Source organism: Anser cygnoides, chromosome 12, assembly GCF_040182565.1.
Source record: "Anser cygnoides isolate HZ-2024a breed goose chromosome 12, Taihu_goose_T2T_genome, whole genome shotgun sequence".
Classification (NCBI taxonomy): Eukaryota; Metazoa; Chordata; class Aves; order Anseriformes; family Anatidae; genus Anser; species Anser cygnoides.
Window position 1 is genome coordinate 14,126,070 of NC_089884.1, and position 21,851 is coordinate 14,147,920.

Genomic DNA, 21,851 nt, shown 5'->3' on the forward strand with positions numbered 1-21,851 from the left:
AAACTTTCATGTGTCTACTTCTCCCCCCATATCTTTATCCTTAAAAGAAATGTTCACCAGGGGAAATGGGGACTTGGACAATCCACAGTAAGGACCGTCTATTTGTACCTTTGACTGTCTTCAAACAAAGGTAACTGCAGAAAATACATCAACAGCCCTTCTTCCACCAAAAAAAGGGGGAGGGGATGAGCTATAGGGCTCAGCAGTGGGTAAAGCAGCCAGCCCACAGGGACTTGCAGCCTGGGGGCTGAACACCCCAGTAAATGGGAGAAAGGTAGAAAAATGCCAGCGAGGAACACCCAAAGCCCACGGGGAAGCATCGTAACATGGCCTTTGATTTGTAGCTCTCTTGGAGGGAGCCTAGAAAGTTTTGGTGCCTCTGCTCTGGCCAGTGCTAATGAGGAGTCTCAATCCTCTCGTCAGCGCTAATGAGAGATTACAGCCCCAGTGCGGCCTTGAAACCAGAGTCAACTTGTATCAAAGCGCCATTCCGAATTAAGAGCCTTTCCCAGTGGCTGGTATTTTACAGCCCAGTGGCCAATTTCTAAATCAGAGGCCAATTATTCCCAAAGCCTTTGGTGTGCAGCTAATGAAGGCCTGGGAGGGCCCTTTTAAATGGTTATAAGCCCCGCAGGCAGCAGAGATGTAATGGAGGTGGCAGGCACAATTAGCCATCCCTAATTCCTCCGAGCAGCTGATTAAAGTCTCTTTATCCGCCTTACCGAGATCAGAAGGGCACATATTTGGGAAATCAAAAATGCATTAGGGGCTGTCAGCTGGGGCCGGGGGCCCTGTGCGTTGAGCCCATGGTTGCTGACATGAGCCGGTCCCAGGGGATCATTTGTGTGGAGCCACGGCGTGTTCCCCCCTCCCCATAGGGGACGGGCCCCTTGCCCCCAGGTCCCCAGCTTTGGGGTGATGCCCATTCAGCCCTTGGGTGGGCTCAGGGGGCTCCAATGGTGCCTCCCATGGGGGTGGGGACCACCAGAGGGGGACGTGCTCCCTGACCACAGCTCCACTCCAGTCTCCTGCCGGGCCACTGGGAGATGGAGGGGGGTGAGGGGCGGCCACTGCTGGGACCACCAAGTGCAGGCAGTGCCGGACTCTCCTCCGCTGGCGCTGTCTTCATCATGCTCAAGTCAGCGCTGGGCGCCGGGCTGCTCAGCTTCCCCTGGGCGTTCAGCAAGGCTGGGGGGGCTGTGCCTGCCATCCTGGTGGAGCTGGTAAGGGGGGAACAGGGTGCCCAAGGGGCAGGGATGGGGATGGGGAGGTTGAAGTGGTGGCAGAGCATCCCCAGGCATCCCCTGGCTCTGCTCTGGTCTTGGCAGCGGTTTCCCAAAAGGGAGCTGAGGCTGTGGTTGAATTGGGGACGGGGGGTGCAGGGGCTTTACCTTTCGTGCGGCATTTGGCACCGGGGCTCCAGGACCCTTCCCAGTGCAAGACACGCAGAGCCCATGTCCTGACTGATGCTAAAACCAGCCAGGACAAAGGCTGCAAAAATTGCCTTTAACATCCTTTAGACTTTAAGCTGACTTTTACCTCAATCTAGACTAGTTTTGGCTGCTGCTCTCCTGCATGCCCCCAAAACCCAAATCTAAACCCAGAAGCTTGCATATAAGTGTTTTTCCCCCTTCCTTTTCCCTGGGGCCACCACAAAGAGGACCTGGTGGGCTGAGCCAGTGTCCCCCAGCGGAGGGGACAGGGTGCAGCTGGCCGGCTCCTGTCCCCGCAGGGCTCGCTGGTGTTCCTGGTGAGCGGGCTGGCGGTGCTGGGCTACGCGGCGGCGCTCAGCGCCCAGCCCACCTACCAGGGGGTCGTGCGGGCGGTGTGCGGGCCAGCAGCGGGAAAGCTCTGCGAGCTCTGCTTCCTCCTCAACCTCTTCATGATCTCCGTGGCCCTCCTCAGGGTGGTGGGCGACCAGCTGGAGAAACGTGAGTGTCCCCGGTGCGGCGGGTGAGGGGACGTGGGTCCCCCAGGGAGGTGATGCTCCTGGCCTGGTGGGGTGCTTTTTATTTATTTTTTTTTTTTTGGGGGGGGGGGGGGGGTATCTCTGACTGTCTGTCACCCACCACGCAGTGTGTGACTCCCTGTACCCTGACGGCACGCTGAGCGGGGGCCCCCCCTGGTACGCGGACCAGCGCTTCACCCTCCCAGCTCTCTGTGTCCTGGTCATCTTCCCACTCTCCGTCCCCAGGGAGATCGGCTTCCAGAAGTACTCCAGGTACCCCCGTGGTCACTCTGTGTCAGCCCCAAGCCGTGGTGGGAGCCAGGCTTGTCCTGGCCACCGGTGTCCCCTTGGGATCTGTGACCCCCCGCCCCCGTCCCCTGTCCGCCCGCTCACGGCCCCCACCCCATGTCCTGGCAGCATCCTGGGCACGCTGTCCGCCTGCTACCTCACCCTGGTCATCGTCCTCAAGTACCACCTGCAGGAAGGGAGCCTCAGCTCGCCCCGGCCTCCCCGCACCCCCAGGTAAGGCCAGCGCTGTGTGCCCTGTGGTGGCACAGGGGCAGGGTGCAGGGGGTGAGGTGGGGACAGCCCAGGATGAGGGGGTGGCAGCCTCCAGCCCAAAAATCATGTGGCGGGAGGTCCCTGCAGTGGCATCTGTGCTTCACAGGTCCCCTCGGCCACCGGGGGCCTCGTGGCCTTTGCTCTTCCTCTCCCCCTTCCCTTTCTAATGTCGCAGGGCCTCCTCCTGGGCCTCCATGTTCAGCGTCATCCCCACCATCTGCTTCGGCTTCCAGGTACGTCCCCCATGCCGTGGCCATCCCCACCTGGAGGCACTGAGGGGAAGGGGCCCCGAGGTGGCTGCAGGCAGGAGACGAGGCCCTGGGGCCACGGTCGTGGGCTCTGGGTTGGAGGAGGAGGGCAGGTGGCCAGCGTTGTCCCCCTTGCAGTGCCACGAGGCCTGCGTGGCCATCTACAGCAGCATGCGCAACCAGAGCTTCTCCCACTGGGTCGCTGTCTCCGTGCTCTCCATGCTCATCTGCCTCCTCATCTACTCCCTCACGGGTAACGCTGGAACCTCCTGTCCCCTCCTTTCCCTGTGGGATTTTGGGGGGGGGGGGGGGGGCCTCCTCCCCATCACTATCCCCTGTCCCCTCCCTGGGGACAGCCTGTTGTCACCTCCACACCTGCAGGGCTGTATGGCTACCTCACCTTCGGCGAGGCCGTGGCACCTGATGTCCTGATGTCCTACCCGGGGAACGACCCCATTGTCATCGTCGCCCGCCTGCTCTTCGGTGTCTCCATCGTCACCATCTACCCCATCGTGGTGCTGCTGGGCAGGTGAGGGGGCACCACAGCAGCGTCCTTGTCCTGTTCCCCCCCCCCAAAATCCAGGTGTCCCCCCCCGTCCCTGAGCCGTCCCCGCCAGCAGGTCGGTGATGCGGGACCTGTGGGCACACCCCAAGCGCGGGGCGGCCCCGCTGGCTGACGGCCCCGAGCGGCGGAGCCGGGTGGCACTGACCATCTCGTGGATGGCTGCCACGCTCGCCATCGCCTTGTTCGTCCCCGACATCGGCAAGGTCATCGAGCTCATCGGCGGCATCAGTGCATTCTTCATCTTCATCTTCCCAGGCAGGAGAAGGAGGCGGGGAGAGAGGGGGGGGGGGGGCGGGCTGTGGGGTTAATTTTGGACCTGTTCCTTGGGGTTTGGTGCCCGTGGTGGTGCTGAGTATCCGCGCTGGTGGCAGGGCTGTGCCTGGTGTGCATGACAGGGAGCCAACGCATCGGGCCACGCAAAAAGTGAGTGTGTGAGGGCACCGGGTCCCCAGGGGGATACGTGGGGAGCCCTGTGAGGTGGAGAGGGATTTTGGGGCATGGTGGGGGCTGCAAAGAATGGGATGCTGTGGCATGAGGGGGTGGAAGTGGATGGGGGAGTGAGGAGGGATGCAAACAGGTATCGAGGCTCTACTCAGGTACCATGTCCCAGGGCTGTGCTCAGTATCAGGGATGTCCCAGGGATGTGTCCACGTCCCCTATCTCAGGGATGTGCCCAGGTCCCAGTTCCCAGGGATGTGCTCAGGTCCCATGTCCCAGGGTTGTGCCCAGGCTCTGGGGAGGTGCCCGAGTACCAGGACCCTTCCCATGTGGGGTGGCTGTGAGGGAAGGAAGGAGGGGACCATGGGGCTGTGACCGTAGAGCCTTGGGATTTGGAGGTGGGGGGACTGGGTGCCTTTGGGTTCTTGGTGTCCATCACTGGGGAGGTGTGTCCCCATCGTTGTGCCTGGCCGGTGTCTGGGACAGTTTGGGGAGGTGCTGGTGACCCCGCGATGGAGCAGCAGCATGGTTTGGGGGTGAGTGACACATCTGGGGGGCTCGAGGGGGCTTGGGGGGGGGGGGGGGGGGGATGGGATAGAGTAATGGGGAATTGAGGACACAGTCCCATAGGTAGGAGGGACGGGGGTGGCAGAAGGGGAAGGGGTGTCAGGGGGGAGACATCGATTCTGGGGTGAGCAGGAACAGCCATGGGGCTGTGCCCCAGTGGCAGGGCAGGGGGGATGATGGCGGGGGGGGTACAACATGCCATGGGGGAGGGGTGGCTGCCAGGCTTTTTACTGGGCACCTTGTGTCATTGTCACAGGGGCTGGAAGGGGTCCCCCAGACCATGCCCAGGAGCACCACGGAGGAGGCTGGCACCCCACAGAGGAGACCTCCCCCCCCCCCCCCCCCCCCCCCCCAGCGAGGGCTATGTACCACCGGGTGTCCCCCCCCCAAACTTGTGTCCCCGCAGGGCCGCTCTCGTTGCCTGGGGCATCCTCTCGGTGCTGGGGGGCACCTTCGTGTGCGGGCAGAGCGCTGCCCTGGCCGTGATGGGGCTGCTGCATTGAGGGGCCGTGTCCCTCCCCCAGAACACCGACCCCGGACATGGCCACACGACCACTGGCTCCCATCACGGTTTTATTCGGGATCATTGTCTCCATTGCTCTACTGTTAATAAACACTTGGGTGAGGAAGGGACCTGGTGAGCCCCACCCCCTCCCCCCCCCCCCCCCCCCCGGGCAGCCCATGGGGTCGGGCAGGGTGTACACAGACAGATGGACAGACAGGCACGCAAGGACCCCCCCCAAGATTTCCATCCCTGCCACCCCACAGCCCCGCTCCCTCCCCTGTAGACCCCATCAGGGCCCTACAAGGACCCCAACATCCATTTTTGGGGGGGGGGGGGGGGTCAACACCCCCATACCCACCCCATCCTCATCATGCCCCCACCCCCTTGGAGAGGTGCCCCCCCCAGGGGTGGGATGCTGGGGAGTTGTTTTTTTTTTTTTTTGGGGGGGGGGGGGGGGGGGTGTCACAGCGGCTTCCTTCAGCACAGGCAGGTGACACTCACACCTCCCACCCTCCCTGGGCTGTCAGGAGGGGGGGGGGGGGGGGGGGCACGGCCAGGCCCTCGGCGCTGTCACTCTCGGCTCAGGGTGCACCAGGCAGCTGCAGGGGAATGTCACTCGATGTCACCTCCCCACCCCGCTGTCCCCACCCCACCCTGACGGACAACCCAGCCCCGTGACGGGTGCTGGCTGTCCCAAGGGGGCACCCCGGGGGGGGGGGGGGGGGGGGGGGGGGGGTGCCCATGTCGTACCTGGCACGGCCACGCTGGAGATGGCCTCGGGCTGGCTCAGGGTGTCCACCTTGACGTGCTGGAAGCCCTTGCAGGTGGCACTCTGCAGGTGCCTGCGGCCGGGTGGGGGGTGGCAGCCCCAAATCACCCTCCTGACCCTGGCCCCCTCCCTGCCAGCCATCCCGCACACCCTCAGCCAGATTTCCCACCCATCCCCAAAAACATCGCCTCCCCACCCCATCCTACCTCTTCCAGTCCTCCTCAGTCTCCCAGAACTCGTAGACGATGAAGGTGACCCCGTCGGGCAGCTTGACTGCGGTGACACTGGTGGTGGTGGTGGGGAGAGGGGGGTGAGCCCCTTGGGGGGGGGGGGGGGGGGGGGGGCTGCACTGGGGGCACCCCATAGACCCCCATAGGGCACCCCCAGCCCTTGTCCTCTGTGGGGTGGCCCCAGCAGCCCAGCTCCTGGCACCCAAGCCTCCTGGTGACTGTCCCCCCTCCTGCAGCCCTGTCCCCAGATATCCCCCATGGGGCACCCACTGGAAGCAGTCCCTCTCCCCGGCCACGCTCTTCAGATACTGCTTCAGGGAGCTGCAGAACTCGCCCAGGTGCTTGTGCGACACTGTCATCTCGTCCCGCACCAGGAGGAGGTACTGGAGAGGGGGCAGAGGGCATGTGAGACCCGACACACACGGTGACCCCCCCTCCGTTCCCATGCAGGGACACCCCGGGGGTGATGGTGAGGGCCAGCATGGCCACACGCTCACCGTGCACGCCGTGCTCTCACTGTCCGACAGCCGCTGGTGCAGGTCGAACCAGAGGGTCTGGAAAAAAAAAAAGGGAGGGAGAAAGGAAAGGGAGGCTGGGGAGCCATGTCCCTCCGAATTTGGGGACTGATCCACCACCTGCCCTGATGGCATCAGAAGCTTGGGGCAGCCCCAGCCTGGTGCTGGTGGCATCGGAGACACCGGGAGTGAAAGCCAGCATCCAGGGAGATGCGGAATGATGGAGACCTTGGTGAGGCTTTGGTGCCAGGCTCCATGGTCTTGGTAGCCCCATGTTGGCCCCAAATTGCCCACACTGTGTTTTCTCCCTGGTACATCACCACCCTGCTCCCCTCCTGCCCTGCAAACACTTTGCAAACCACAAGGATTTTGGAAACATCTCCAGCACCTAGATCTCTCTCTGTCAGTCCCTAGACGGAGTAAGGCTGCTTCTGCAAGAGGCTTTGCATTCCTCATAGGTTTATTTCTTGCTTAAGTAAGGCTCACGGCATCCCTCACTGCCACCACTGCACTGGTGTAGGTATGCAGAACCCCTCACCTTGTCCTCCAGCCTGCCGATGAGTGCGGCCAGCCTGCTGATCTGCCCCTCCAACCCGTCCTCCTTGGGGTCAGAGGGACCTGTGGGGACATATAGGAAAAAACACAACGAGAGGCACTCGTGGGAGCCTGGCCAGGAGCTGGGAACGTGCCAGGGAGGCTCTGGGCTGCTGGAGAGGATGGGACAGGTCCCCTGCTTACCAGTCTGGCTGCCTTTCCCGCGGTCCCTGGGCACCACGCGGGCAGGGGGTGCGTAGCTGGGCACGGGGCTGTCGTACCAGGGCTCCACCAGCGCGTGGCCAGCCTGGCCGTGGTAGTGCCTGCAGAGAGCAGAGCATCTCAGTGCTAAGGGCTGCTTCTCCTCTCCCTTTTCTTGCCCTCGGTGGGCAGGAGCCACCCCTCATGGTGAAGGTGCTGTGGGCCCTGCAGTGACCCCGGTGGGCAGCAAGCAGCCCCCGTCAGCAGGTGGGAATTGGGCAGGGGCAAGCGGTCGCTGCCTTTTAATCCCAATTTAATGAGGAATCAACTCTGATGCTGTGTTTTACAGCCCTCTATTTCTCTGCTTTTCAGGCCACCTTTTTGTATTCATGCTGATACATGAAATAATATTTTTGTAGGGTTCTTTTTTTCTATTATCACCATGAGAAAACAGCTACAATACTGTTCATTGTGAGCTGGGCCCACACACCAGCACATAACAGAGAGGGAAGCCTTTCATGAGCTCTGCCTGAAGCTGGGCTCGTTTCCTCCTTGGCATTCCCGGCGAGCTCCTGCCTTCCCCGTTCTCCCCATGCACTCGCAGACCGGTGGGAGCCTTCCAAAATGGAGCGAAGGAGCTGATGATGTGGGTGGGGGGCACCCGGTGGGAAGTCACCCAGGCACCTGGGGCTTTGTGGTTTTAGATATGGTCAGAGGCAGATTCGCTTTGCGAGCATCCGAGTGTCCCGAAATGGTTCCCATGGCAACCTGTCCTTGTTCCAGCACGCTGGGGACACGGGTGACACTGTGACACCACCGCAGCTGCGCTGAGGCTTGGGCATTGCTGCAGAGACCCCCTGCGCTGTAGCCCTGGCAGCACTTCAGAAAATAAACCTCGGAGCCAGTTATGTTGAAGCCATCTCTTCCACCTTCCCCGGGCTCCCTGCAGTGCTGGGATGCAGGGATGGGGATGGGGACAGGGATGGGGACATAACATCCACACAAGCCATGCAATAGCATCCCCCTTCCCCTCCGCCCCTCGCAGTGGGGTCAGCCTTGAAGCAGACGGTAAGGAAGAAGGCTCTGAGGACCTGGCGGGGTTGGTCTGCTCATCGATGGCATCCACGGCGCTCTCCACCGAGCTGAGCAGCGACTGGGTCTGGTTGGCCGTCTCCTTCAGCAGGAAGCGGGTGACAAACTGGTCCACATTACTGCCGCTCTCATAGACCTGCGGGTGGGGACAGCGTGGTGAAAGCCAGTGCCAGGCCCTGGGTCCTGTGGTAATTGCTGATAAATTAACCCAAGTGAGGTAAGCGAGGTTAGCTTTACTCCATCCCTACTCCAAACAGAGTTTGACCTCACCTTGATCAGCCTCAAAGAAGTTTTCAAAGAGGTTTGTCCCCATCGGGTTGAATGAGCAGGTTACTTTACTGTATTTTTGTGTGTAGAAGCTCCTGAGGTAATACAAACCACTCTCAAGAGAGGAAATAATTAAAAATAATGCTTTACCAGCAGAACTGATCTTCTTAAAGCACTCGGGCCCTCTTCCCCAGGACAACCTTGCTGCTCCTTTGCCCATGGCATGTCCGGCTCCTTCTACTTCCCATGAGCCACCAGCACAACCAGACCAGCACTGGCACAACCAGACCCACACCAGTCCAACCAGACCAACACCAGCACAACCAGATCAACTCCAACCCAATCAGTCCAACACCAGACCAACCAGACTAACACCAGTCCAACACCAGTCCAATCAGACCAATACCAGCACAAACAGAGCAACACCAACACAACCAGACTGACACCACTCCAACCAGAGCAAAACCAGTCCAACCAGTCCAACACCACCCTAACCAGTCCCACACCAGTCCAACTGGGCTTACCCCAGCCCAACTGGTAACACCAGTTCAACACCACCTTGTCCAACAGTCCAGCACCAACTTGGTCTGGTTTGGGACCAGCAAGGACGTGGTGTGAGCACATTCACTGAACATTTTGGGTGGGGGAACACGTCTGCATTCCCAAATATGCCTGACTATCTAGACGATCTCCCGCTGGTTGCACTTTTGCTAAGGAGCGGGTATTACACCGATAAATCTCCTTGGCAAAGGCGTATAATTGCATTTGGGATCTGAACCCATTTCTTCAGCGCTTCCCCCTCGCTGCTTGCCTCCCCAGGGCCCCGTGCACCGGAGCCTGCACAAAACTGAGGCGTAAATACATTAATCAGGTGCTGGAACAGGCTCAGCTGTAATTACAGGCAGGTTTTGATTAAGCCCTGGCTCTCACCCCTGCTCTGATTGCTGGTGCCAGGGCATCAGCAGAGCAGCGATGAGCCCCACTGCGGCGTTATCCAGCATGTTAGATGAGGTTGGGAGGGAATCGATGAAACGAACGGGGTCACGTGCTACTGTTTGCCTCCCATTCTCTGCTGCTCTCCAGGACTCCATCACCTGCCTCCTACCAACGTCTGCACACAATTTCTGATCAGCCCAGGCACACGAGCCTGCTCCTTTTGGAAAATAAAGTGTATTTATGAAGAGGCAGACTATGCATGCATTTTTGTTCTCTGCCCTGGGACATCAGGTGAACTTTATTGTCCAGTGTAGAAGCACAAAAGTAATGCTCAGTTCTTATTGGGACATAAATCGTCTTGCTGCAGGGTTTTTATAGGGTTCGCTTGTGGTAGTGTTCATCCCAAAAAGCCTCTCACTCCTCTCCTATAATTCTATGTGATGCTATGTGTTGCTGCTGCTCCCCATGGCACAGGCACAAGCAGGAACGAAAGGGGCTTTTGTGAGGCTGGCCATGAGAGCTGGCAGGCTCCAGCTCAGGGTCCTAACTTATTTTTATATTATTTTTTTATTTTGACCACTTTCAGGCAGCCCATGGATACAGGCAAGCCATCAGGTTAAAACCGCAGAGCTTGGAAAAGGCGATGCTTGATGCTGATATAAACGGCTGATTACAGAGCTATTAAAATCCCCATGCACTGAAAGTCACTCCAAGATTACTTTCTCGAACTGTGTTTTTGAAAAGCTGATATATAATTATAAAGCTCCAGTTACTGCCTGTAAAAAAAACCAGCCTAAATAACTGAACATCAGCCCTCCTTCAGTCGGTGCTGTATTGCCTCCTTCCAGCCTGCCCTGATACAAGGAGTAAAGGGCTCAGAAAGCAGAGCTGGAAGGTCCTGATGAGAGCTCGCACCTGGTCATGTGCACAAATCTGCACAAATTCCCTCACCACCATCCTCGTTTCCTCCCCAAAAATCAATCCATCCCCTCAGATAACATCTCAGTGTTTTTCATTGTTTTTTTTTGTTGTTGTTGTTTTGGTTTGGTTTGGTTTTTTAAGGTCACCACACCTGCAAGCAGGAGCATCAGATGGGTCCGAGCCCAATAGCTCTGCAATGAAAATAAATGATTTTTTTCCTCCCCATTTAACTAAGTGTGGCTGTTTGCCAGCCAGCCCGTGACATTTGCACTCAGGAGCAGCATCAGAAACGTGTGTGCTCAGATGCTTTTCAGCAATCCCCCAGGCTCTGCTGCAGCAAATGTCTCCTTTGGCATTGCAAAAACAAGTCATTAAGAGGACCAGCTCCAGAGGAATCCTTCCCATGCTCTTATTAAAACATTTGTCAGCCTGTCCTAGGGAGATTTAATGAGGTTTGGTCTTATTAATTCCACCCCAAAGAGATATTTTCTCGTTGTTTTGCTTGAGAAGTTAAAATATTTATGGGGATAATATAATAATTGCTGCTCATTGAAGTCGCTCTGTGACAGCAGACCTTGGAGGGGTGTATCTCGAAAGGCTTCCCTTTTTCATCCAGCTAGTTCATTAGTTCAACACTAGAAAGACTTTGACACCGCAGCTGCTACCCTGCCACAGAGCATTTCACTAGCAAGCCTGGTTTGATCACACTAATTAACCAAAAAAAAAAATCTGTGTTTGTATTAGAGGAGTGAATTTAAGAATCAAAAGACTTCCAGGAGCTCTGCTTCGTGTGTTGATGGGTGTCCCACAGGTTTCGGTGTCTCCTGAGACTCACCATTAAAGCACATTTCCTCAGGAGCTTAATATTCAGGTTAAAGAAAACACTTTGCCATGCTTTGCCTGTGGAAACCGAGGCTGTGACAGGTGCTGGCGCCTAAAAGCGGGCTCTCGTCACTGCGCTCCTGTGAGTACCAAATGACTGAAAAAGGAGATTTTTTCAATGCTGATCAGCATCTCGGAGCTTCTCCGCTGGCATTTTTAAAGGTCACTATTCAGCTCATTAGGACTACAGGACGTGAGATATAAATGAGGACGGGCCACCCGCAGCCCCGGCAGTGCCCACTTCCACCCCCTCAACACTTTACGGCTCAGGCATGTGTTGCAGTGTTGCCTCGGAGGGGCTGATTCAAATCCCTTGCTCATAATTGCCTGTTTTCTTCCGAGAGATATTTCCTTACAATTAGAATAGCACCCAGACCTTCCCCTTGCTCCTTCCCTGCTCCACACTCTTAAATCCCTCCAGAAGCGGAGGCCCACAACTGATTGCCTGGCACGCAATCAGCAGCCGAAACCTGAGGAGAACAGGCACTTAAATATTTGATAAATGAGAGCATTACCATATGAAAGACCCTCAGCCTTCCCGAAATGGTTTGAAAAAAAAAAAAAAACACACAAATGAGGCACCTGTTCAGATAAAAAGAAGAACTAAGGCGCCACATGGATTTTAAAAATCTTTCATTATACATTCCTCCTCTATAAATCCCATCAAATGTTGCTCGGGACTGCTTTCAAACTGCACAAGTCTCTCTCCTCAGCTGCATTTCGGGGCCACCACAGCAATCTGGGAGGGCAGGGGACCCCCAGGTGGAGGCAGGACCCCCATGAGGACAGCTTGGGGTCGGCCCTTCCTGACCCACATTTGCTTTATCTGGTCCCCAAGTCCTCCTGCAGTGCCCTTCCCAGGCAAATTATTGCAGGACTTCTTTCTCATGCTGGAAAATCTTCCTGCATGCAGCATGTCCCCCTCAGTCCATGGGGTATGGAAAACTGGCATTTTTTATGCCCTGTCCACTTGGTAGGCAAGGAACAGACTCAGAAAGTAAAATGTGGCCTCCCACTCCTGAACGCCCTGACTATAATTAGCGTTTGTCTTCACACAAGTCCCTAATTAGCATTATTTTCTAACCAAAAGACAGTCAATTAATATAGGCTTTATTTCATATTTTTTTTCCTGAGGAAAGTGCAGCTTCTGTTTTCCAAGCAGGACGTACTCGCATGGCCCCGCAGATGGAGGGATGAGGGGTGGACGGGCTCCAGCTGCTGAAGGCTCAGCCTGGCTGTGCCAACCCATTCCTGCCGACTTGTCTTTCCCTTCCAAGCTGCTCTAAGCTCCATAATCCCTTCCATTTAACGCCAGGAGCAACAGCCTTGAGCTGGGAGGGGAGGGAAGGAGAAGACCCGACCCTACAGGAGGTCTTCAGGAGCTGGAGAAGAGCACCGCGAGCAGGATCTCCAGGGAAGCTGCTCTTCCCTCTCACAGCAAGAGGGGGGGGACATGAATTTTGCAGCGACAGACTGGCAGAAGAGCAGTGAATAAACATCTCTGTCTAAAAATAAGCTCCAAGAGAGACCTTCTCAGGCTGTGCCTCCCTGCTGTGCTCCTGGCAGCCCGGCTGGATGTCACGCTCAGCCCCACGGGGCTGGCGATGAAACTTTTTAGGTTATTCCTGAAAAAATACAGTCGTGTGACTTTTACAGAAATCCACGTCAGTTATTGGCCTTGCTATAAAAATTGATATTGAAATCTTTCAGTATTTCTGACTAAAAATGTTTTACGTGGACAGATGACTTTGGGCTTTTTTCAGCCCAAACCATTCACCAGCAGTCATTGCCGGGCTGTGTTTTACACAGAACCTAAACCCAGGATTTGGCTAACATACAGCAACGGGGAAACCATCCTGTTCACCCCCTGAGAAACTACACGGGGTGAAACCTCTTCAGAAATGAGGGTGTGAGGGAAAAGATCGTTTTAAGGGGTGTCATCACTGAAAAAAAAAGCATGTGACAGCCCCACTCAGCAGTGTTACCCAGCGGGCAGCTGCTCGGCTTTTCCACCTCCTTTCCACCCGTTTATCTCATTACCCTCACCTTTACCACCTGCTACAGAAAGCAATAGGGGTGAGCCAGGACAGCCGCTGAGCACTGTTTCTTTTCTAGGTATTGAACTCAATTTGTGAGGCAGAAGGAGGCATTAATTAGGGCTATGAGCCTGCTAGCTTTGGAGATGGGCCTTAGAGGAGGAGGTGAGAAAAACTTCTGTGTCCTAGGTGGAAGGCTGCTGGAGAGCCTCTGTCTGCCGACAGACTGGTGGAAATCGGGCGAATGCTACTACTTCTTTAACAAGGAAAATGAAGAGTGGAAAGTTTCATTTCTTGCAGAATTACAATAAATACCACGCTGATAAATCGCAGCAATTGGGGCTGGACACAGAATGCATTGCATTTGAATAAATTAACATAATTTAATCTAAGTCCTGTTGGCCAGTCTGTCAACTTTGCAATCTGCTGTTGATGAATGTTATCTGCTAGATAAAGCGGAGGTGAGAAATTGCTGTGGGAGGGGCACCAGGGCAGCAAATACCACGCAGAGGTAGAGAGGAGCGAGCCTGGAAGGCATCGTTCCTCTGGACCACCTAGGTTGATGAGCACATCTCTTCGAGCACTGCTCCTGAACTTATTGACTGCATCCAACACACAGCATAAAGACCTGTCCAAGGAAAAGCTGCCCAAAAGAAGTGGGGAAACACCACCGTGACCTTCAAAGTGGAAATATCCAGCAGAAAGGCAGCAGGGTTTGGCACGGGATGGGTGCTGTGCTGACACGTCCTAAGGCAGAGGCAAGAAGGGCGCAATAATTTAACTCATAAATAATGTTTGGAAACCTCTTCACCCTCACATACATATATACCTGAGGTCCCTATAGCTGCTGGAGCATCGTCAGCTGGTACTGCAGCCAGCATGCTCAGAGCAGCTTCAGTTTTCCCTTCATGATTCACAAATTCTCCCATCTAAATAGGGATTCTTGTGGGAAAAGGTGTTTGCAGCTCGTTTGGGTACAATGCCTGTCCACAAAACATGTGCCACCCTGAGAAGAGAGGTGTGTGACGTATCAATGCTTGGCCATATTTCCAGCCCCCAGTGCATTAAATCACCCCAGCTCCAGTCCTGTGCCTCATCCCACACCAAATCGCCTCCTCCCTGGTCGCACTGGTTTTCTTATTTACCGACTGCACGATGAAATGTTCACCGGGGGTTATATGAGAACATATCCTGCCACCGGCTTTTTTTAGGCACAGAAAGTTCATTTCCCTTCTTTCCAATTTAACTGTATTTTGCACAGTCATTTGAAGGCAGCACGGGCAGTGCTGTATTGGAAAATAATTACGATGACAGATTTTGTTTTGTCATATGAGACCTTCCACCACCGAATCTAATTACTGCTGATACTTTATGAGCTCCTCCAGCATGAGATAATTGCTGCTTTTTCTTTTTATGAACAAGAAATAATCAGTTGTCTTTTAAGGTGAGAAATACAAACAGCAATTAAATGCCACGGTTATCCGGCCCCTCCGGAGAGCACAAGGCACCTCTCATCAGAAAGGCAACACAAAAGGCAGCCAGGTTTCATTTATCATTTGCAAAGTACTTTTTTTTTTTTTAAAACAGGGAGAGAGAAGAAGTGAATAAGGACCATTCCCAAAAGATCAGTCATTTTCTTCAGCTGAAGAAATGTTTATTTTCATTTGGAGGAGCGGGAGCATGTTGTACCAGCTCCATACCTCTACAGCACTAACCTGGAGATTGCCTGACAGCACAGCGGGGATTTACAGCTGGAATTTGCTGGTCCTCAGGCTCTAAGAGCCGAGAAACCACATATCTACAGTAATAAACCTGCATGCTGAGTTGCATGCAGTCACCACCCGCACACAAGCACCTCTTGGGCATAGCTCCAGCAGGCATCTGCTGCTTGCAGGGGTCGGGCTGCACGCTTGTGAAAGAGTTACCCTGCGAAGTTTGCAACTAAAGGGCTTTAGAGGGAGGTGGGGGCTGTTAAAAAGTCCCTACAGTCTTGAATGTTTCTATAAATAAGCCTCCAGAATCAAGGTGATGTATGTAATTAAAGTTGTCAGGATGCAGTGATGCTGCCTGGAAGTCTATCTGATCTGAATACTGAAGGTGAGTTTCACTACCACCTAAAAGAGCTTATTTTCCTTTTATTTTCCTTTTATTTTTATTTTTCTTCAGTTCTTTCTTTGAACAAAGCACCTGTTTTCTAAATAATTCATTGATAAACTTTGTACCACTCTGTTCACAAAACCACAGCAGGGGCTGATCCTTTCGGTGAAATCCGTATTTGCCAGTTCCTTTTTCTGAAGGGTTCTCGCTCCATTTGCTTCCTTGCCAAAAGCCTGCTGGGCGGTGAGGAACAGCAGAGCTCATGGCTTGATTAACTAAAGGTGATGAGGAGGTGCGGGGGCAGCACTCCTCTCCCCTGGCTTTAGACATTGAGAAGTGAGACGACTGCATCTGAGAGTAGCATCCTTCAGAGCCACAGGAGGAGAACTCCTCCAAGGAGGCTTCACGCCAGCCTCAAGTGGGTCAGAGACCTCCCCATTTCTCTCTCCCAATCTACAAGACCATGATGGGGATGACCGGCTCAGGTTTAGGCAGATAACTTCCAAACACCACAAATTAAGGCAGATGAATCCTGCCACAAGTTACTGAGTCAAGGAGGGAGAAGGATGAATTTTATGAAGGCAGTGGACTGGGATTATGAATAAGGTTCTGCTACAGATCTCTTAAGCAAGTTGATACACTTATGCTCAGATCCTAATTTATAAAGAGGGGATGAGACATCCACCTGTTGGAAAAGGCTGGGAAGAATTAGTCATATATATTAAACTCATTCAAAAGCGATGGTGGAAAGCATCATGAATTACTGAGATGTCTATTAGCATGTTAACATGTGTTTAAAATAGTGTATCAGATCCGACTGCCAGAAAATTTGCTAATAATGAATATAAATGATGCATGAGCAGAGTTAGCAACTTAATTAGGAAAAAAAAAAGGGGGGGGGGGAAACTGTTAAAGCTGTACTCTTTCTCTCTCTCTTTTTTTTTTTTTTAAAATTTTCTTATGATGTCTGATAAAAAATCACAAATATTTCAGACAGATCAGTGCTTGGTCAAAAACTTTTGCCTTCAGTTTATTATAGGAAGACATTAACAAACGGAATACAGATCTTCCTTTCCTATTCTGCCCCCCACACAAATATTCAAATGGATGGATTTCAATAAAGCAAAGAAATCAGATTCTTTACTCCGAATGAGAAACAGCAAATTTTTCTCCCCTCTGGTTATTAACTCCTAAAACTTCTTATCATTACCACATCTTTAAAGTGGAGCAATCTGAGTTTTTCCTTGAGCTTCAAAGATAAATGGAAGGGAGATTTCAATCTGGATTGCTTGGAGGAAGCCTGGAATTGAATCTGGAAGCACTGAATGGTGCTTGGAAAAAGCAAATCCTCGTCACTTGGCTCAATTCTCAGTGCGCTGAATTACCACTCATCAGTGAAGAGGAAGGCTGCTTGTCTCTGGTGGTGGCACTAATGAATGATGCAAATATGCTTGGGAGTGGAAGGAGGGGAAGAACTAATGATTCTGAGGCAGCAAAATATCACTGATACATCCCAGTTATTTTATTAAATGATAGGGAAAGCACAGGAAAATTGTTTCAAAGAATGGGGGCTCCATAAATACGTTTCTCCTCGGGGTAAGACACCAAATGAATGGTTCGCTTCTCAGTGGGGATGTTTATTTGGCACAGCAGCTCAGATAAACAAACTTCAATATGCTTCTTGGTGTGTGCTGTTTTCTAGTAGTCCATTATTTACAGTATCATTAAGGTATTTGGTGGCTTTTTTATGAAGCCATGGCGATCAGAGTGTACACGTCATTTTGTCTCTGGTTTTGTGCTTGCATGTACAAGCAGCCCTTTTTCTTTAACCCCTGGTCCTTCAAACATACAGCCTTCTAGTTTCTAAGTTATACAAATACATGTAATGTTCATGTTATGTGAATATGAGTATCTGAACAACCTTATTTCTGGAACTCAGGATGCCTCCTAACCCAGAAGCTCTACTTAATGGCAGCTTTATAATCCCTGACACAGCCAAGACCATTTTCCAGGCTTAGGAGGGGTGCTGAGATCCTCCAGAGCTCTGCCACAACGCCTCTCTGCCACCATCTGCTGCACGTGCACTTTGCACCTTGCTTTCACAATCTGGCCAAGACTCTCAAGACTTTTCCCACAGTTAATGCAAAATTTCTACCGTCATCGTGTTTCTGCAATGATCTACTTACCATGGAAATGCAACCGCACAAGGAGACTGCTGAACAGGCTGAAGACATCTGGATCTATTTGCTCTGTTAGCGTAATATTTGCACTGACTGCTCTGAGCCCATGGGGCACGAGGCAGAGTTAGGACTCACCCGCTTGGTGTAGTCCATCGCCTTCAGGATGGAGAGGTTCAGGGTCTCCAGTGAGGCCAAGACATCTTCATAGTCTCCCATATGATCAGCAAAATAGTCTGGGGAAATGAAGAGGGACATGATGAGAATGGCTGATGTAACAACACTTCATGTCTGTGTGGCATGGCAGTCTTTATTGATGGAAGGGGAAATCAAAGACTGATTTCAGGCCAAATATCAGCCAGATTCACCACAGCTCAGCCTCTAGCCTTACGTCTTTCCCCACATCCTCCCCTGTGTGTGTCTTAGCGCACAACCACAGGCTGCACGGTGTGTCCCCATGCAGGCAGTGGCTCCACCACCCATTTTAGCCCTGGCGTGGTTTCGTGGGCAAGCTAGGGTGCCAAAACCCAACATCTGTGATGGAAATAGTGAGCAGTGAAGCACAGCAGCGGGGTGTGCAATAAGCTGGCAGCGTGGCTGCCGAGTTAACCACTTCTGGTGTGATTGACACAAGTACTGCTAAAAGCTGTTCCTTAGAAGCCACTAGAGCTGCTCCTTGGCACCCAGACTGAAGACTCAGACTGAGGTGACATCTCTCCTGAAGGCAACAAGAAATAAACTGCAGAAAATGATCCCACTAATTAGGTTCTCTTGGCTTAATTAGCAGTGCCTATACTATTTACAGCCCTAGAACATATCCGAGGGGAAGGAGATTTTGGCAGAGACAGGAATGTCACAACTTGACTGACAGCAGCTGTTTGCTGTTCCTCTACAAGCCAAACAGCTCATTCTCACTGCAGTGTGTTTATTTTTGTTGTTCTTCTTATTAGTAGTTTACTTGGGAAAAAAAAAAAATAGATCTTAGAGGCAGAGGAAAACCCTTTCCAAAAGTCCTGAAATAAAAAGCTGTGCCCATACATTTTAGGAGAAATGAGATTCTGTTGGCAGGGCGCGGCTCTTGAGACCACCACCACTGTGGGAGGAGAAGGGTGTCGACTTTTTCAACCTTCCAATATGCAATTATACAGCTTTAGCTTTATTTACTGGCACGAACATCTGAAGTCAGATCTTTCCATCTTCCACCTTGTTGCTCATGGCTCCTACCCATCCGTGGGCAGCGAGGAGACCCCAGTTCCTCAGCCCACCTCTCCCCAGCAAAGCCCACCAGGAGCCAAGGTGCTTCTCCCCTTCCCAAAGCCCAGTTCAGGTTGCTGGTCAACTTGTTGCACCCAATATCAGTGTATTTTATTTAAATTGGAGGGTGTCATGTACAATTTGGTAACACCACTTGTGTTTTCTAGGCACGTTCAGTTCTGCAAGCTGCCCTGTGACCAAGGAGCTCTGTTGGGGTAAGGAGCTACACAACTCACAGACAAATCCGAGAGAGAGCCCACAGCTTCCATTGTTGCCAAAATGAGGTTTTATACTTAAAATAATTCTTAGAAGAATAGCAAGTGAATCAGAAATGGCAGGCAATGGCCCCTGAGCAATCCCTGTGGGAAACGACCCCCTTCCAATGGAGGTGTGGGACAAAATGTTATTACAGGTTTTCTTTTCAGTCTTTAATTTGTGAGCCGTGGGAGGTGCACCAGAGATGCTCTGTGCATTTGGCAGCCTGCTGTGAAACGCAGAGGTTTGCCTAAAGATAAACACCTTATTGCTGCTACGAAGGGACTCTGGTTTATTGAAGTTTAGAGTGGAGCTGGAAGCCGTGACATTGCCAGAAATGAAACCTATCTTGTTATTGAGTGCGATCCAGGTGCTGTGCTCAGCTCTGACCCCATTCGTGCTGCAAGAAAGCGAAGGGAAGCATTCCCAACTTTCCTGCTGAATAAGGGAGGTGGCAGAGGCAGTGCTGAGTCCCAATTTCTCCATTATTTGCAACTCTCACACAAAAACATATTTATTTTTTAAACTTCTGGTCCAGACTAAGAAGCTGTTTATCCCACTGAGACAGGAGTTGATACTGCTTTTTAAGAGTTTTCAAGCATCCTTCCAAAACACCGTGCCCACGTGAAGGGCTGTACTCACCACACAGCTCCTTGGTGTCCACGTTGCTGGAAGAGGGGAGGATGAGGCAGGGAAGGAAGCAGGAAAAAAGAGAGAGAGAAGAATTTAAGGTACAGGACAGATAAGGGGTGCACTCAGGATTTCTTTGGGGTTGAGCATAGAAATGGATCAACGTAGTCTGGCCCCAGTCTGCTAAACTAAAGCCACTGGTAGCAGACTGGTCCCGCAGTCCCATGTGCTTGGAAAGAAAAATTGCCAGTTTTACTTTTCTAAATGATCAATTCTCCTGATCCTGCCCCTACAGAGCAGCGGCGGGGCCGTGCCCAGCTCCCATCCAGGGCACAGTTACTTAATATCGGAGCATTTAGCTCACCTAATGACATCTCAACAGACAGCCTCCTTGGGAAATAAAGATTAGCTGCAATCTATTTGCGCCTCCGATTCCCACACAATTATTTATGCCACTCAGGCTGCTGAGGTGCCTGGAACGATCTCGTAATAGAATTATATTTTATCAATCCATTTACATCCTGGGAAGCTAGCTCTAACTCATCCCTGCTCTGACCTGTCAACATAAGTGGATTATGGAAAGAGATGCTCTAAATCCTGCTCTCGTTAGCCGCAGCCTCCTGAAATCTTCCTGGAGTGATGTGTCTGGGTTCTTCCCACCCTCCGTGGGCTCAAACTCTCCCCCAGCAAACCACATGTCCCAAACTGGAGCATGTTACTGTGAAAAAAATATCTATTATTCCATCCCCCGCTGTTTTACATTGCAATAATTATCTCCTGCTTCCAAAAATGGCCTTTTACTTCCTTGCCTCCTGCCATCATATTATTTAACTTAATTGTGCTTGAATGTTAAGTTGGCCAAGAAGCTGCTTTTAATTTTAAGCAATCTTGCATTAAGAATAAACCTAATTAAAGAAATTACTGCAGATTTTAAATATATGGTAATACTTCAACGAAGGAGAAATCAATGGGTGCTTGAGCATGGCCCATGGCATTCCCCAGGGCGTTTCCATCCCCTAGGAGCGCACACACCAGGACCATCACAGCCCCATCCTGGTTGCTGTATTGGGGGATTTATCACCAACATGAGCCCTGCAATGCTCTGCAGATTTACAAGGTGCTCCTGTAGTTTAATGCTTCAGTAACTAAAAGTCCCCCAGCTACGCCACAAGGATGTTTTAGGATGCAAATACTCAGGATCTGGGTTTAAAGCCTGGTGAAACCCCAACAAGCTAAAAAGATAAAAACCACAACAAGTTGTTCTCGCTCTTTACAGAAGAAAAAAAAAAAAAATCTTTCTCAGCTACCAGAACACTTGGCTGGGAATCTGCTTTGAATTTTAAGCCTTCTGACATTGATAGTATGACTAATTAAAGAACTTATTGAAGCCATAACCCAACTAACTAAGCCAAATATAATAACATTCAAGTAGAGCTTCAAATGAAATCATTAAAAACTTGTGTGTCACACAGCTTTTCCCCCACACTGTAGGCCACCTCTATCTGCTTCCATTCCAAAACAAAAGTCTTTCTTTCATTGAAACAGAAAATCAGGAAAACCTAAGTCTGGTTTCAGGCTTTTTCCTCCATTTTCCAACCAGAGAAACTGCAGCAAGGAGCAGCAAGCTGCAGAGAAACTGCAGCCTTGCACCCCCAAGATCAGGGGGATGTCCACCCTTTGAGGTCTCTTTCCAAAGCAGACCTGTACCTGGGAGAAGCTCTCTGTCCATGGGACCTAATTTCTCCAATGGAAATAGGAGGCAAACCCGAGAGCTCAGCTGCCAGCCTCGAGCATCTCCTGAAAAAAATCCAAGCCGTAAATTAATTTGGCCACAAAAGGGAGTGTTTATTGCTTCCCACACGCCTCCACTTAAATGTGCTGTGATAATTTGACCAGATGAATGTACTGGCAGTAAGGAGACAGTTTTCCCTACTGCTATTTCAAAGAAAAGGAAAAGTCCCTAAACTGTGATACTCCTCCCTTCCTCAGTTTCAGCTCAGCCAGCAGAAAGACGTGCCAGGCTCCCCGAACGGGCAGCACAATCAGAAGCAGAATGGGAATTCATAAGTTGCAAATACATCAAAGTCTCATCTTCCCAGCACATTTCTCATGCAAATAGCCACAGGGATAGGCTGCTCAGACTCCTCTCAACACCTGAGCATCTTCTGCTGAAGATAAAAACCCTTTTACTTGGGCAGATGAAAGGGTTGCATCAGCAGCCAC

The 21,851-nt window shown here is 52.1% G+C and overlaps 2 protein-coding genes across 2 annotated transcripts in view; one reads left to right on the forward strand and one right to left on the reverse strand.

Annotated features, from left to right (window-relative positions):
• Nucleotides 1–75: 75 nt before the first annotated feature.
• SLC38A8 (solute carrier family 38 member 8) lies at nt 76–5,272 on the forward strand. Its single transcript, XM_067004704.1, has 10 exons — nt 76–1,223; nt 1,733–1,931; nt 2,077–2,221; nt 2,366–2,470; nt 2,685–2,742; nt 2,896–3,010; nt 3,139–3,286; nt 3,378–3,577; nt 3,694–3,745; nt 4,734–5,272. The coding sequence occupies exons 1-10, from the start codon at nt 1,047–1,049 to the stop codon at nt 4,828–4,830; spliced, it is 1,296 nt and encodes a 431-aa protein (XP_066860805.1). The 5' UTR covers nt 76–1,046; the 3' UTR covers nt 4,831–5,272.
• Nucleotides 5,273–5,280: 8 nt separating this feature from the next.
• NECAB2 (N-terminal EF-hand calcium binding protein 2) overlaps nt 5,281–21,851 on the reverse strand; it is a 58,881-nt gene continuing 42,310 nt past the window's right edge. Inside the window, exons 4-13 of the mRNA XM_067004689.1 lie at nt 19,641–19,666; nt 17,628–17,725; nt 8,173–8,309; nt 7,085–7,203; nt 6,885–6,964; nt 6,329–6,385; nt 6,102–6,214; nt 5,808–5,885; nt 5,583–5,674; nt 5,281–5,431 (exon numbers count right to left, since the gene is read on the reverse strand). Coding sequence (XP_066860790.1) covers nt 5,403–5,431; nt 5,583–5,674; nt 5,808–5,885; nt 6,102–6,214; nt 6,329–6,385; nt 6,885–6,964; nt 7,085–7,203; nt 8,173–8,309; nt 17,628–17,725; nt 19,641–19,666 — 829 coding nt within the window. The 3' untranslated portion in view covers nt 5,281–5,402. The remainder of the gene's footprint in view (nt 5,432–5,582; nt 5,675–5,807; nt 5,886–6,101; nt 6,215–6,328; nt 6,386–6,884; nt 6,965–7,084; nt 7,204–8,172; nt 8,310–17,627; nt 17,726–19,640; nt 19,667–21,851) is intronic.

Coding starts and splice junctions, on each gene's coding strand:
- SLC38A8 (XM_067004704.1), top strand. CDS start 1,047: ATGGAGGGGGGTGAGGGGCGGCCACTGCTGGGACCACCAAGTGCAGGC. Junction 3,011..3,138: donor CCTCATCTACTCCCTCACGG/GTAACGCTGGAA, acceptor CCACACCTGCAG/GGCTGTATGGCTACCTCACC. Junction 3,746..4,733: donor CGCATCGGGCCACGCAAAAA/GTGAGTGTGTGA, acceptor GTGTCCCCGCAG/GGCCGCTCTCGTTGCCTGGG.